Below are 17,128 nucleotides of genomic sequence, written 5' to 3'. Positions count from 1 at the left end.
TGTGAGGACAGGCTGACAGGTATGATTCAGATCCTGAGGAATTTGAGCACCTGGAGGGAGTAAGGGGAGTACTTTACATGTTAAACATCAGATTTACTTCAACTATGTGTGAAGTTCAACTGTGTCTTGATGCCCTAGTTTTTTCCAGTGTGATCCTGCCACAATAATTCATGATCATCACAATAATCAAGAGCCAATAGCAGTGTCGATGTAGGATTCCTTCATCACACCTCCAACAAGATTGGGAATGGCCTATTTAAACATGATTTGTGTTCAATGTTGAAGTAATATGTGTTATTTAGAAACATCAGGGTTGGTTGGTGAGGGGGATTGTGGGAGGATTCAAACTCCAGACCTAAGCTGTTGGAGGAAACTAGCCCCAAGGAGACTTGACTTGAGTTAACTCACTCTTGCCTTATCCTAATGGCGTCTTATAGTGGAGCAGTGGGGAGCGGGGTCTCTGCTAGCATCTAGCTCGCAGTCTGGGAATCCTACTTAGGGTCGACATTATGTCCAAGGAAGAGGTGGAATTGGGAAAAAAGATAGAGACATGGAGCTGAGAGGTGCCCTGGTGGGTTTCCTTGGGGGATGAGGTGAGAGATGGGGAAGGGCTGAGAGGGAAGGTGTGTCGTGATATTTCACACCTCATCAGGGCATCTTGTTTCTGTCACCTGAACTGCAGTTGAAATGATGTTGGAAAATATGTTTTTTAGTTTTCTTTCGGGTCAATTGGATCACAATGGTGTTTTCCTTGAATTATAAATGTGTCTCTTGCATATCCACCTCCAGTTATCATTACATCCATAACAACTTGAGGTTGAAACATGTATTAAAAAACATTTCATGACAGTGACTAGTAATGGGCATGAAGTTCTACCAGCAGACTTATGGTCAGTCCAACTAACCACTCAAAGTGCTAACAGAGAACAGACATTCTCCAAAGCCCCCCGGCCGTAAAAATAGCACGCCTGTCACAACCTGTTTATGACCTTTCCACTTAGGATCCAAGGGGCCAACTGAATTAATAGTTTTGCCCGGGGATTTCACATGCCTTTGCCCAGAGCCTGAGCTACTGGAGCCCGCCTTTTAGCATTCGGGGAAGCACACCTGCGTGGGGAGATAAAACCCACTTCCAAAAACACTAAGCAGGAAAACACCCTTTCCAGTGAGTAGAAAAAAAAGTTTATTTGAAACTCTTCTTGGCCTAGTTTAATTAATGGGAGCATTTCAGTAAAAATATACTGTACATGCTCAACCTAACAACATCTGTCATTCTCTAGTTGTATATCATCTGTTTGTTGGGATCTCAGCTTCCACCCTACTGCGAGAGCAGTAGTGGAATGTTGAGTCTGCACATACACAGGTCAACACACCTCAGGGAGGGTCCGTGAAATCTAATGAAGGACACACACACACACACATACACACACACTGAAGAGGGGAGGAATGGATATTACCCCTCCTTACAGCACATATTTTTGCCCCTCCCCAATCCGACCAGCTTCTGCCAACTGGCTGACTGGCTGTGTTTTCCCTGTGAGGGAGTGACAGCCATCCAGGAGCTTAAACCGTTGTTCTCACAGTAGAGTGGAGGCTCCAGGCATTTGGGAGGGCGATCCATTTATCTGAACTCCCCTTTAAAGAGATCACTGTGAAGTTGATTATCCGGGGCTTATTTTTGTTGGCTAAGCTGATTGACAATAATCAACTGTGTGTCTGGAATGTGAAATTAATGTTAAGGGAAACACCTGACTCCGTCTTTTATGACAGAAAGGATGCTAAAGACGAGTCTAGGGGGGCGGACAGTGTGTAGCCTAATTATATGTTGTGGGGTTACTCAGCCTTACTGAAAACAGGCAGACTCAGCTGTCTGTTCAACTACAGTGTGGGATTTCAGATCTGTTTTGTCTTTCCGTTGATGACACCTGGATGATGTTGACACTTGCTTGGGTGCAATACCAGATCATTTGAGGGATCAAGCCAAGCAGATTGTATCACAATGGTAGTAGTTGGATTACATGGTTGAATAAGCAAGGTGACTTCATGTCAATCTGGTCCCATTTCTGTCTGCTGCTAATTCAGAGGAGCTGGCAATTACTGCATTTATGAGTAAGGATAAGATAGCATAAACAGAGAAGAAAAGAGTCAAACATTTTTTTTCACAAAGCAAGATTTTTGTTTTTCTAATTTCTTGAACCAGTTTCTTGATTAACTTTAATCCACAAAATAATATTTTTAACAATCTCCACCTTTTATTAATTTCCACATTCTTGGTTTTGAAAATAGGTTCCTAGTTTCTTCAGTCCCAGAAAAATATGTTTTCTCTTAAAACCTCTTCTATTTCCTCCTAAATACAAACATAATTATTTTTCATGAGATGGCCATAAACAATAACATAGTTTTAGAAAGGTCTGGAACTCACCATTCTGGTAATAGTTAGTTATAAATTGTTATTTTGTAATTTGGGTGAACTTTAACATTGGGGGGGGGGGGGGGGGGGGGTCTTTAAAAAGAAATCACCTAACAGCAGGAACAGCACCATCTAGTGGACAGAACCTGGTCATATCAGGATGTCGGATAAGACATAGACCTAACAACTTCAATGACTAATTTCTGTGAACAGGTGGGAAAAACATCACTGAATTCACTGAGAATACATAACAAATGGCGAAGAAACAATACTCCGACTTTGGTCCAAATCAAATGTTAGGTACTATATTAATTGAATATTAAATGAATCCTATAAATTAAAATAGCCAATTTAGGTGCAATCAATTATCTTAGTTTATCAGAGATCAAATTATATCTTTTTTTAGGTGGAACAACCCTACAGCCAGATGAAACCATAACGAGCAGAATCGCTAGACTGTCACCATTCATGTTTTGTTTTTTATTTTACCTTTATTTAATCAGGCGAGTCAGTTAAGAACAAATTCTTATTTTCAATGACGGCCTAGGAACAGTGGGTTAACTGCCTGTTCAGGGGTAGAACGACAGATTTGTACCATGTCAGCTCAGGGGTTTGAACTTGCAACCTTCCGGTTACTAGTCCAACGCTCTAACCACTAGGCTACCCTGCCGCCCTATGTGACAGGTTGGGCTCACTCACTCAGAGGGAATAGATTATTTGTCTGGATAGGCCAGAAAACATAACACGTTACTCCCTATGCAAATGTGGCTTCTGAAACCTGACACAGACGGGGCTTCCTGGCTTTATAAGGCATGAGACCCTAAGGCGTTCACAGAGCACTCTGCACATCAAATTGTCAATTGGTGATGTTAAAAAAAGATGGCTTGGATAAATGGACTTCAGAAATGATTTCCTCTAAGCTTGCTCTGTGTAGACAACCTGAAACACAGCAAACATTTAGTTCTTTGGTTTGCTATTGAGTGAGAACCTATAGCCAAAACCAGTTGACCAAAACCAGGTCAACTTCTCCAACTAAGTCATTCCAGTACTTCTGCTGAAAGATAAGGAATTGAATAAAGAGTTTGTGGTCGAGGTTATGGAAGAAAACTGATTGGGAAATAGGGTCTCTACATATTCTGCAAACACAGGCATTGACCTATTTCTCTTGTTTGTATTTTACAAAACACATACCTCCACTTTATTCATACTCCTGGGCACTTACATTGTATTGCATTAGTCACATTCCAAGCTGCCTGGAGCTGGGTGAGGTGCTGTTTGATCTCTCTGAACAGGGAGCCAGGTCTCTAGGTCATTAATTGAAAATCCAAAGGGATTTGGATGCAGATTGCTTTCTTCTCAGGACAACAGAAAAAAATGCCCCCTCATCAGCAAATCCCTGTGCTCAATTAGAAGCCCAGCACTGCTTTAAATACTAGTGCATATCAATTCCTAGGATGTCAGTGAACTTCGAAGTACAAGGTGAATCACACCTTGTGAGAGTAAAGCTTTGGCTGCTAGCATAAACATTATGGTAATGCAGTTTACAATTTGCTTGCATGTTAAAGAAAACTCGGCGGAAATTGAGAAAAAAGGGGCCTAGCCCTAAGAAGTTAAAGAAAACTCAGATTAGTTATTTTTGGTGGGACAGTTGGGGACTTTAGTTTACAGTAGCAGATGCAAACATTTAGTAACTTTCAACCAAAATACAACAGCCTACATGTTGTGCAGTGTGTCTGTCTATAGGATGAAGTGCAGTACACTAGTTGTCAGGGCCGACTATAGTCTCATTGGGGCCCTAAGCAAAATTGGGTTAGGGGCTCCCCAACTCACGGCAAAACATTTTAGTGGCCCCCTTCTTGATGGTGGAGAGAAAATGTTTTGTTTTAAGAGAAAACTGCAATTTCATAATACATTTCCTGCAATTCTAGTCCTTTTGCCATGGGGCAGAGAGAATAAACGTGCAGTTGTACAGCAAATTTTTTGCAATTCCACCCATTTTGTAATGACTTATGCCATGTTAATATGTTATCTGAGTGAGAATGACTAACAAATCATTGTGGGCCCCCTGGACCAGGCCATGATTACTACACGTTTATTTAGCTGGCTAGACTAACTACCAATAAAAAATGGTTTAGCTGATTGAGTGACTGTCAGTGGCTAATTGAGTGATTGTCAGTGACTGACATAGCAAGAGAAAAAACGCTGATGCATAACCACATTTTAAAATTGTGCGGTCTATTTGACTATTCTTACTCTCAATAGTAAGTTGAGACCTCGACTGAGCTCATGGAACCAGCTCTGGTAGCTGTTATGTAGGAGATCATCAATGTTGCTCTTTAACTATCTACTCCTTCTGGTCTGTTGCCATCGTGTGAGATACACCAGTTCCCATTACACTCGTATTGATAACACATGACTGACCATAGACTGACCTGATAAAGACAATGAAGAGAAAGTCAGAGCGGTACTGCGAGAGGGTTACACATGGACTGCAGTCTCCCATATCTCCCCTAAGGGACCACAGCCTTATCAAGGCTTAGGAAGCTGCTGTAAATGGGTATACATATGAGATTTACTAGTTCTTTAGTGTACAGTCATAACCTTGAGGACCATCCCAGACATCCATTTCCCAGACTTCTGATTGGACTGCTCAGGATTCAGGAGTGTCCATGCTATGTGTTCATCTGGGAGCAATAGGGCTTGGTTAAATGTGTGTTTTTATTTGCAGTCTTGCTGTTGTTTGTATTGGTGAAACCTCTATTAAGGGAAGCACCATGTGATCCTGCATACGCTTTTGTTCAGGGCTCAGGCTAGATCAAGCATTTCGCTACACCCGCAATCACGTCTGCTAAACACGTGTACGTGACCAATACAATTTGATTTGATTTGATCAAAGGCTGTATACTCCAGACTCCGGAGACATGCTAAAGAAAGACTTACCTCAGACATAACTCACACTTGGACAAGTCTTTCATCTGATGTTGCTAGGTAATCGTTGACACAATAGGGCATAAACAGTGTTGTAGTACAGTGCCTTCAGAAAATATTCATACCCCCTTGACTTATTCCACATTTTGTTTCGTTACAGCCTGAATTCAAAATGGATTAAATATTTTTTCTTCTCTCACCCATCCACACACAATACCCATAAAGACAAAGTGAAAATATGTTTTTGAAAATGTATTGAAATTGGAATACAGAAATCTCATTTACATAAGTATTCACACCCCTGAATCAACACTTTGTAGAAGCACCTATGGGGGCAATTACAGCTTTGGGTTATCTTAGGAATGTCTGTATAAGCTTTGCGCATCTGGATTTGGGCATTTTCTCAAGCTCTGTTAAGTTAGATGGGGAGTGGCGGTGAACAGCAATCTTCAAGTCTTTCCACAGATTTTTTTTCTGAAGGCACTGTAGTTGTACTTTTGCTCTGACCACAGTGGAAACAGTTGTGCTACATTTTCCTGGCGTTTGAGGAAAACAGGAAATACATTCCCTTGCCTCTACTGCAATAATTTGTTTTGAGAATACTGTCTTGAGTTAAGCCAGTGAAATTCTTTCCACATGTAACATTAGCACTACGGGAATGTCATGTAGAAAGTACACATCTCATTCCAATTAAGTGAGACATACCAAATGACACATGTACACCACATGCAATTTTGTCCATTAAAACTCATTCATGATATCTACTTTAATAAACAGTGGAATTTTGACTGAATGTACTTCAGTTGAACACATTGAACTCAGAATTTGAAAGAGAAAAACACATGTAGGCTACATTTGACTGTATATGCTAGCAAGTATTGCTTTCTGATACTAATGTTGAAGTTATTTGTCCACCAGTGGAATTTCTGAATCTTATAATATTTCCAAGAGGCCAACGTTGTGGTCTGGAAACACCCACGTAACTGCTCCGCCATCTTGATTCACAAGCTTTGGCCAGAATCGGTAAATGTGAACTAACTGGGAAAACAAGGCCATTGTTTTAAATGGGAAGAGACCTGAGCCAGAACCAAGGCTGATAGGAGCTGCTATCTAACCCCAAAACAGTATTATCACAACTGATTGTTTTCTCAGGGATAACATGGGTGTGCCTCCATTGTCGTGGCTGTTATTCACAGTGAAATAGTAAAACAATGGGTTTTGTTTTGTGAGAAAAAGCAGGCGAGCAAACAGGGTGGAAGTATCTCCACCTCACAACCCCCACTAATATTCAAATGCAATTCCATACTAAGAAAATTCATTCAACTTCAAAAATGAGGGAAGAGTATCACTGTAATATGATTTATTAAGATGTAATTGACTGGCTGCTTTTAAATCTGACACGTCACCATCTCCAAATAGTTTGTTAGTAGAATGTTATAACAAAACATGGCGGTTACACCTATTCCAATCAGTTTTGTGTGCTCATCTCAGTGACCAACTTCCTGCCAATTAGGATTTAGGATCATCACTCAGCCTGAGCACCTGTGAATTTGATCATCCATCATTCTATCCATGTCCCCTCCAATCCAATCACAAACTCTGCCTGCCTAATTTCGTAACAATCAGCTATGGAATTCCCCTGGAAGTGTTTATATATTCCTGCAGCCCACTGCAGTAAAATATTTAAAATGGCCTACCACAACTCCTTAAGTAGGCATCATTTAAGTAGGCATCATGTTAGGAAGTTTTGTTTTGTTTGGTAACGAGGTAAGGTGGTAATGGGATTCAACTAGTATTTATATTCAAATGAATTCAGTTTTACTTTTCTTTTAGCTCTCACAAATGTTTCCTTCAAAAACTCCCCTCACTAAAGTGAATGAAAGCACTGGATTACATCTTCAAAGCCCTTTTTAATCTCACATTTGCCTTGCCCAGATCTTCAATTTAAATAGCCTCTATAATAGCCTCTATTGTTGAAGTTTTATCTAACAATCTGCTATTACGTAAGATGCTTGGGTTAGATTTGCAGCACAGGACTAAATAAATAGAATAAAGTAATACTCAGATTTAATTCAAACATATGAGATGCTCAAGGAGATGGTGGAGGTCTTCTTGGGTCCAACCCGAAGGGACCTGAGGACAATCACACCAGGACCCGAACGGACACGATAATTTCAAAAAAGGTGGGACCCCGGAACCAAACCGAGCCGAGAACAATCAGACCCGAATCCGAATGGATCCGACGACAACCAAACCTAGACCAATGATGTATGGATTGCCCTGGATTGCTGATACTATGTATTGTTCACTGACCACGTTTACATGCACACCAATATCCTGTTATTATTCGGGATACTCAAGTATTTTGTTTTTGAGTTGACACATGTAAACATCATATCCCGTTTACAATAACTCGAAAAAGATTGTATCCCGGTTATGAGAAACCCGGCTAAGATGCCTGGGATATATTGATCTTAGAGGGGATACTGTGGCATGTAAACATCTTATCTCGTTTACTGTTGTTTTTCGCAGGCTCAGTTTCGCATAACATGGGTGTTGTGTGATGATGTTTTCATCTGATTGTCAAAGAAATCACTTTAAAAAGTAGGCTACCTGTGCAGTTCCATCCCCTATAATTCCATAATTGATTTTGCTGATACTCCTTACTGGACCGTATAGCCTATTGGCTACTTTCACCCCATATCTAGACAACTTTCTGATTTATAATTTCTGACATTAGGCAGGCCATTTGATTGTCCGCTACAGTTAGATACATTCAATTTTTTCTTCTGTCACAACTTGTTGACCCAGAAGGCTAAATAAAGTAGTGCTCACCAGAATAATATCTTACATCGATAGAATGAATGCATTAGAAATCTTGTCAACACCTGTAAAGTTGACTGTTTCGTTTAGGCACCGGGGAGAAAAAGCAATAACTCCAAAACAGATTGGTCCTGTGTAAAATGTCCAAATGTCATACGTTTGACCGGTTTTAAGGAAATGAAAAGCTGAGAAAACTATGAAATACCTTTCTGATAGGACTTCAGCTCATCTTGGGTGCATATTTTATGTGGTTGAAATACTGTCTGCTTGCATAACAGTGTCAAAGATAACACATTTACATGTGCGCATTCACATTTTCTTAGGGGATACTGAAAGAAAGAAATCACATTTCTCCACTCCTGTTCCTGAAACACAATTAACATTTGTTGTATCATTTTACTGAGAGAAGTGCATAATAATTCTGCAGGAGTTTATATTATATTATGCTACATGTGAGAGGTTATAGACCTACAGTCAGTGTCCAGATTTCAGTTACTATTCCATTTAACCCATATTCATTTAAATTAAGAATATTTGTTTATTTTTGGATACAGGGAAACTCATGAGCGGGATATCAAAGGTCCAGCTACTATGCAGAATACTGTGCGCATGTAAACGTGTTCACTGAGAGGCTTTGAAGCCACAGGTCGGCCATATTGGCACTCCCCAGTAGGAGCAGTCTTCCATTGGAAAGAATGGAATTCTACAGTATTTTCCATGAAATGTTTTGAAGACAAAATTACATGTATTTAAGTATTTTTCTTGTTGTCGTGGGAACAGTTACATTAGTAATCTCTAATGTCTTCATATATAAAAAAATAAAATAATGTTTAGCTCACATAATATACTTTAAAAGTATGCCAAGATGGAGGCATGGTGGCTTCAACACAGCGGCCCCTATTAGTGATCTAGAGTATATATATATATAATCCATTGACTTAGACCCGAGTGACAAAAACTATGTTTATCAGCCAAGTTGCTCTTCTGGTTAATGAATAGGTCTTAATATGTGTTACGTACGCCTCTAGGAAGAGGGAACGCAACACCCTGCTACAACTCAACTCCCCGTGAAGTGAAAGATGTATGCGACTGTAGGTGCGAGTAAGGATGACAAAAGGCAGAGAATTACCATTTACAGGGAATTTATTCCGTCACACTGTAATTTTTGTGGAAAAGGGGCTGGACGGAACCTAAGCAAAGAAAGTAAATATCAAAGCCCCCTGTCCTACCTTACCTGCCTACCTACTACTTACCTAACTAACACCACCTGGTGCACTAACCAAAATACAAGGGCTGGTCCACCCAGGTCATGTATGCCCGCAGGCCTCTTGCCTAAGCACTCCCTAGGTGCCTTCCCCCCTGGGAACAAAAACAGAATAACAAAAACAATTTCAATAATCAAAACACTGCATCCTATTGACACATAACAGACAACCAATCAGCTCTCTCACTCAACCAACACAGGACACACTAGTCATCGCTCTCCTAACAACAACCAACACAGGATATCACCCTCATCTCTCTTCGCTCAGCAATCACCTCCTTTTCTGAGCAACAGAACACTGGCTTTTATAACTGTAGAATGAGTCTAATGGGATACAGCTGTATCCTGATGGGGGGGGGGGGGGGGGGCGGGGTCAGCTCCAATTAGCCATGAGGTCGACCAATCAGTTGCTTGGGGGTTTCCAGGAAGCCATTTCCTGAAATACATACAAATACACAAACCACAACACAGAAACTGGGGAACGTAACAATATGTTGGCTAAGCCTTTTAGAAGTCAATACATTCACCCTATTAGCGTCAAATAAATATGCTATAGGCTATGCAGAGCTGTGTTCTGGTTCATTCGGGGCCATTCAGGTCTATCAGCTGTAGTTACATAGACCCAATGACAATCAAACAGGACCCGACGTTGACTGGAAGGAAAAGTTAGAATTTTGGACCAGCTCGGGTTGGGTCTCGGGTATTCGGGTTAGGGTGGACCCATGAAGAACTCTAGGAGATGGTGTTATGTAAGTTTGTTGTTTTGGAATTCAAAGTAAGGGGGGAAAATGTTTGATTGACACAGAGGAGTATCAGATTGCCCGTGTCGAGAAAGAGGAGATGTCACATATGAATGCACCCCATCATAGTATTAAGCTGGACAAACTGGACAGTCCAGTGTGGGGCACGTTTAAATAGTGTGTGTCCTGTGTACGCCCGAGTTAAAGAATGCTGGTTTGTATAAAACCAGTCTTCAGGTTTCATTGGAAGATCCTCAAATACCTCTTAGATGTATATTTTGAGAGTACATCTGTCATTCATGGTCAAAGGAATTGGACATGCAACTGTGAGTCCTTTGGAACAAAAACACCATCCTCCTGCTTACACAAGAAGAGAGAATATTTCAAATACCTGAGCGGCTCCAGTCTTACATTTACTCTTGACATCCACTTCCCTTAAGAAAGAGATGTTGTAATTCGATGTTAGTGATGTTCTCAGGTATTCTATGTCTCTGGTCAAGAAAAGTACATTTTGTAATCTGAAAGAGTTAACTTTTTGCTTCACCATCCCTTTAGTGCACCTGAAGCTTTCTGGCATATGGTATTGTTGTAGCCCTTAGAGTAGACTGCTATGCAACACTTGAAAACCGGCGTACACTCACATACATTTTTATTTCATTGGGGATAATTGTGAGTGAAATTCAAGTCACTTGTGGGAACACTCGAAATAGGCAACTTGGGTAATGTGCAAAAAAAACTGCTTTACTAATTGTGCTTTTCATTATTCACAGGGAAGGGGGACAATGTGCTGGATAATGAGGTTGTCTTGACCAAGATGAAGCTCTTCAACAACTTCCATGAGAAGCTCCTCAACAACGCTGATGATTCTTCATCCACTATCTCCATGTCAGTATCTGAGCAGGACATCTCAGAGCCTGTCAAAGGCTTGAAGGTGAATGCTGATCTGGATAACATGCCTGGAAAGCCCTTGATGGAGTCAAACTCAGGCTACCTCTCTGACATTTTCTCAGACTCTCAGCTTCCCATGCTGTACAAGTTTGAGTCGGAGGACTCTGGAGTGGAACTGCCCAGTGGAACCAACTCTCCCTCCACACCCACCGGCTCAGAGCAGAGCTTTGTGGTCCACAGCCGGGAACCCTCCTATGACTCCTGTAACCTCAATACTCCTGTCCCTACCCCAGGTCCACTCCTCACCATTGAACAGTGCTCTGACACCAAACAAACAGAGGATATAAGAGACACACCATGTACGACTGTAGACAATGCTGTGCTGGAGTGTAATACTGTGGAGTTGGGGGCTGAACTCAACACAGAGGTTGAGAGGGTAGACCTTCATATAACTGAGAAGGACATACATATGGAGAGGGCCCAACACAGGGCCTTGAAGGACACTGCTGAGGACAGTGACAGGGTTTCAGAGGAGCTGGGTGAGAACAGGGCTGTGACTGACGGGATCAACTCAGAAAACACAAGGTCCAAGAGCCAGTGCTCTACAGGGGCCTGTGATGATATGACAGGAGTTAACTTTGAGCAGCGGCCTCTGAGGAAAAGCACGACGAGCGACAGCCTAGAGGAGTATATGGAGGAATGCTGTAGACTGAGTGAGGTAAAGATATCCCCACCCCCCACACTTGGTATCTACTCAAATCAAATCCAAATCAAATCAAATGTATTTATATAGCCCTTCGTACATCAGCTGATATCTCAAAGTGCTGTACAGAAACCCAGCCTAAAACCCCAAACAGCAAGCAATGCAGGTGTAGAAGCACTCCCAATGTTTTATATTCTGTTTTATGTATAAAAGATGAAGGTTTATTGATGGGGAAATGTGTTGTAGCTATGCCATCTGTGTACTTTCATCTGCAGCATTAAGTGTGTTGGCTACTTGAACAGAATCAAGGACCTCATTTTTCATTCATTGAAAAACACACATCTCTTAAAATGATTCAAACCAGGGATACTTTAGTGACTTCTCACTAATTTAAACATGATGCCCTCAGTAGTTTGATGGATTTTGAGTGGTGGACAACAAAGATCTTTATGCTCCCTAATTATCCCTGATTACCAACCCTTCCCAGTCTCTATGTCAGCAGCTAATCATGGAACCTCTAATGACAACACGGCTCTAGGAAAGTATCTCTGTGGGCAGGAGAGTATTTCAGGGAATTTGGGTGTATTTCGAGAGAAATGACTCAACTTTGTCTTTGCGTTTAGTGTGCTAGATTAGAATCAAACCAATAGAGGTGTGGACCACCGCATCACATTATTGCAATAAGATAACATCAAGCATCATAAGTGCTTGTTGATTTTACAAACAGCACAGCTTAAATCTCTAATTATGGGTAAAAAATAAATAAATACAGTATTCTCATACTGAACCTCCATTATAGGGGCGGCAGGTAGCCTAGTGATTAGAGCGTTGGACTAGTAACCGAAAGGTTGCAAGATTGAATCCCCGAGCTGACAAGGTACAAATCTGTCGTTCTGCCCCTGAACAAGGCAGTTAACTCACTGTTCCTAGGCCGTCATTGAAAATAAGAATTTGTTCTTAACTGACTTGCCTCATTAAATAAAGGTACAAATAAAAAGATAGCTATGACCTCAACTTGTCCTTAGTGAGATAGCTGAGCAACAAAAAGCTACTTTACCCGTTCAAAAGGACCAGTAGAGGCACGTTCCCTAATGAAAGCTTGTGAATGACAGCTATGCTTTCATTCATGTTTGGAAAAAATGTATATCTTATTTTTCATGTTCCAAACGAGAAAACAGTGTTGTCTTGTAGAGCTGCACCTGACAGCTGTAGAGGTTTGCCAACCGATAATAACCTGTTTGATGTGCTGCTGTACACATCACTATCAGCTCTCAGCTCTGTCTTTGATACGGCGTCAAATGCTCTCTCATCTGAATGTCTGGTCAATTTTGGTTTTGACTGAAGGTGAGCATTTCGTCTGAGATGCTTTGATCTTCTCCCCCAAAAATCTGCGTAACATTTATTTCACTGTAAGTAGCCTAGTCATCAATTTATTTAGGCAATAAGGGATACGTGAGCTATAAAAGTTTGGTGTGCTGTGTGCTGTGTCAAGCAAGGCAAGGTGAAAGTGATGCCCATGACATCTGTGACCTTTTGACAATTTCCCAGGACACAGATGGGTATCTCCTCAGATCCTATCTTCGATGACACACGAGCTGTTAGTTGATCTCACATCCTTTACACGATACACAAAATGTTCAACAATCCAATATTAATGAGCAAACTAATCTGTTAAAGAATTTGAGGTGGCCAAACTAGAAAAACTAGGCCATACTTCAAAGCCAGCACCTCTTAACACATACTTCCCCATCTCTCCCTCAAAGACCTTTCACAACAATGTCACGTTCAAAGACCCAGTGAAGACAAGGCTGTATTATGGCATACAGCAGGGGATTCTTAACACAGGGCCTAGTAGCTTACAGACTGAAAGGAAAGGTGGAGAGGGCATGTGTTACAGTGCGGGGGCCTATTTCATGCTGCCGCATGTCAAACAGCACCTGTTCATCTGTGCTGAGTGACTGTGCAGATGACTGTGGTGATATTGTCCCGGAGAACCAGCCAGCCAGCCAGCTCCCCTCTCTCTCATCTGGGTCTTGCCGCTCCCTGGGCCCAGAGATGGACGGTCTACCTGGACGCATCAAACAGGTGTCAAATTGCTCAAATTACTCACATATTTACCTAGATAAAGCCCCTTTGATAGCCTCTAGGGCCCCTTTAAGGGAACAGTCGGCTACCAGCGGGTGGCGGTTATTTTTGGGGGCCCTTCCGTGGCTTACTTTAGAGGTGTATTGCTGACAGGCAGTCCGGCGGTAAACCTCTTCATCATCATCATCATCACTTGTCACCACAGCTAATAATGCCATTCCTTTGCCTGCCAAATGGGGCTCTGTGGCCCCAGGAATTTAGATATTGGAAGCCCCCCCACCCCACCCTCAGTCAAAAACATCAAAGACTCTCTCTCTCTCTCTCTCTCTCTCCCTCTGCCCCTGTTTTATAGTTTTAAGTGGTATGATGGCCTCAAGATGGTCTGTCAATCAAATGTTTTGAAAAGAACATCATTCATGCTGAACATGAAAACAGTAATGTCAGTTAGTAACCAATAACACTGCCTTCTACTATAGCAACAGGGCTGCAGGGCAGCGTAAGAGTGCAGAGTGCAGCGCAGACATATTTCACCATGAGGAGAAGAGGTTTATCATATGGATGTGTTTAGCTATCCGTCTGATCTTCAGCGTGCCTCTATCCAAAGGAGGAACCACAGGGTATTCAAAGGATATTTTCCCCTCCGTTGAAGGATGTGTGGAACACTGTGGAAAATATGGTGTCATAAAATAATGAAGACCAGGGGAAGACGGCAACTCCGGGTTAATTAAAATGGCGGTGTTGTCGAATTCCCCAGCTGCAGCCCATAAACATGCACATGATGTACAGTACCAAGCACACTTCCTAGGGGCTTCAGATGCATTCCACTGATTCGTCTGTTTATGATGAGCCGGTCTGTGTGTATTGTGGTGCTCGTTCCTTTATGCCCTTTGGCTCAAGGCATCTGTAGAGTACATGAGAAGTATAGCTGCTGAATTGATGCAAGACATCCAAGGACTTATTCTGGTTATTGTTGGCAGGTAGTAAGAGCTACTGAGGTAGACCAGCGTTTTGGTAAGGTGTGGTTGGTGGCTAATTGAGACAGGTAGCTATCATCATTAGGGTTATTAATCTCACCATGAACCAATCAAATGTTTTGATTTTAACTTTATTTAACTAGGCAAGTCAGTTAAGAACAAATTCTTATTTACAATGACGGCCTACCAGGGAACAGTGGGTTAACTGCCTTGTTCAGTGGCCGAACGACAGATTTTTACCTTGTCGGCATTTTTACCTTACGTCATACATTCTGTCTCTCTGTAAATCCTCAAGATCCCCTTTTCCTGTCAAAGTTTGACAGAGCCAGCACTGACACACATAGTGTTCCCCAGAGAGTGGCTTGGGAGATAAACAACAAAGCAGAGAGGCAAGAATATTATCTCAACTCTCTCCGCGGACTGTGCGCTGAAAATAAATGGGGCTTTCTGGGTAGAAAACGAGTAAACGTGTACAGCACATACTTTTCTCCCTCTCTCTGTCTTTCTCCCAATCTCTGTCTTTCAATCTATCTCTGTGTGCATCCCACATCTGACGACTAATTCCTTTTCAACGCTGTCCTGTTTAAGAAAGTATTTTTTGATGCAGTAGACGCAGTGGAATGTCCAGAACCAAGACCCGAGGAGAGTCTCAGTTTTCCACAACTTTGATATGTTGGCATATCATGCTCATATTTTCTATGTTGCGTCTGGCTCACTTGGTAGGGCATATGGCACTTGCGACACCGGGGTTGTGGGTTTGATTCCCATGTATGCTGACGCTTGGGATAAATGTCTGCTAAATTAATAAAATCATTAGATACTGTATGATATGAAAAATAGAAAAATAATCCACAGTTATTTTTTTAAATACATGTTTCTCATTGTCAAGGCAATGGATGGTCTTGTGTATTTGCTTTGGAAAATGGACCTGCCCATAAATGCCATTTTAGCACATGCACCTCTCCTTTCTCTCCATTTCACACTCTCACAACTTTAAAGGAAAGAGCCAAGTGAAAAGTAATTCACTAACTAGGCCAAAGCCTGACATTTCCTCCACACGTCAGCGATTCCCACGTCTGAAACATTGTTACCCCCTCACAACATAAGGGGCCAGAGGAAGTTCTGAGGAAGGGAGTGGGGGCATATCTTCCCTCTCTCTTTTCCCCTCTAGTCCCCTTCCCTGACCCACGGGGGACCAGGAGGGCCATGGAGGGGTGATAAGATCAGTCCCAACCTGCTTCCATCACCGCCTCTGCCAGGAAGACTGCTAATGACTGCCTGTCTCATATCCTCTGCCCATGACTTACTGTGTGTGAGGAGGAATCTCCTCCTTATCTTAATTGAACCCCTGTAAAACAGAGCTGGGATGACCAGGCTACAGGCTCGAGGAACAGACACCAATTCACTGTCCACCCGACATATCATCACTGAGGCCCTGGCCAGACACCTGCATATCTGAGGAGATAACGGGAGAGCTAGGACAGTACTGGACGTCTCCATGAGCCATTGACAAAATGTAATGCTTCAAAACCACTGTCTGGGAAATGAGTAGTAAGTCAAGACCGTGTGTCATGGGTAGAAGGTTAATTTCTCCGTCGGAGGAAATGAGTGATGTCAGTTCTCCTGACTGTTATGACTTTTTGTCCCATTGTTTGGCCTGCGTTTCCATTAGTGGACATGGCCCTTACTGGAGTTTCACAGAAGTGGCACGGAAAAGCCTTCTGGGCTTCGACCTGAGCTTACTTCCTGCTTTTGTTTGGACACTGTGGAATGGTGGACGAGTGTATAAATATTGGCTCAAAATGTCCTTTTCATATTTCTGCAAACGTGAGCATCTGCGCCTCTCGGGCTAAAAGTCACACCAGAAAACAAACAAACAAATAAATGGCACACACCTGACTTTGTGTTCCCACACCAATGGCAATGACTTAACCTCTGTTCCCCCCCTCCAAAGGCACTCTATCTCACATTGTCATCGCAGACCTTTCACCTACTCATCTCCAGCCAATGGCAATTTGATGTTTAAATTTGAACATCTTCATAACTACCATGGGAATAAAACAACCACTCGCCGTTACCATCCATCAGACGATTAGAAACGTATCCACTGCCACTATGGTATGTCGATAGATTATGCAATACCGTCACGATGAGGCGAGACCCTAAGATGAATTCATATGAGTCGCACGTAATCCCTTTCAGACTTTCTGACTCGTCTCCTCCCGGTCAACGATGACAGGAAGCTAGGTGAAGACGAGTGGCCCACGCGGCAGCGGGGGAATGTATTTGCGAGTCTGAACAATGATTTCGGAG

At 42.2% G+C, this 17,128-nt stretch overlaps 1 protein-coding gene across 3 annotated transcripts in view; it reads left to right on the top strand.

Moving 5' to 3' along the window:
- LOC109899682 (uncharacterized) overlaps positions 1-17,128 on the top strand; it is a 36,048-nt gene that overhangs the window by 3,195 nt on the left and 15,725 nt on the right. For all 3 annotated transcript variants that reach the window (XM_020495121.2, XM_020495119.2, XM_020495120.2), the window contains exon 2: positions 10,936-11,771. In XM_020495121.2, coding sequence (XP_020350710.1) covers positions 10,936-11,771 — 836 coding nt within the window. The remainder of the gene's footprint in view (positions 1-10,935; positions 11,772-17,128) is intronic.

This window comes from Oncorhynchus kisutch, linkage group LG11 (assembly GCF_002021735.2).
Source record: "Oncorhynchus kisutch isolate 150728-3 linkage group LG11, Okis_V2, whole genome shotgun sequence".
NCBI classification, from domain to species: domain Eukaryota; kingdom Metazoa; phylum Chordata; class Actinopteri; order Salmoniformes; family Salmonidae; genus Oncorhynchus; species Oncorhynchus kisutch.
Note: the sequence above shows the minus strand (reverse complement) of the source record. Positions and strands in the feature narration are given on the sequence as shown.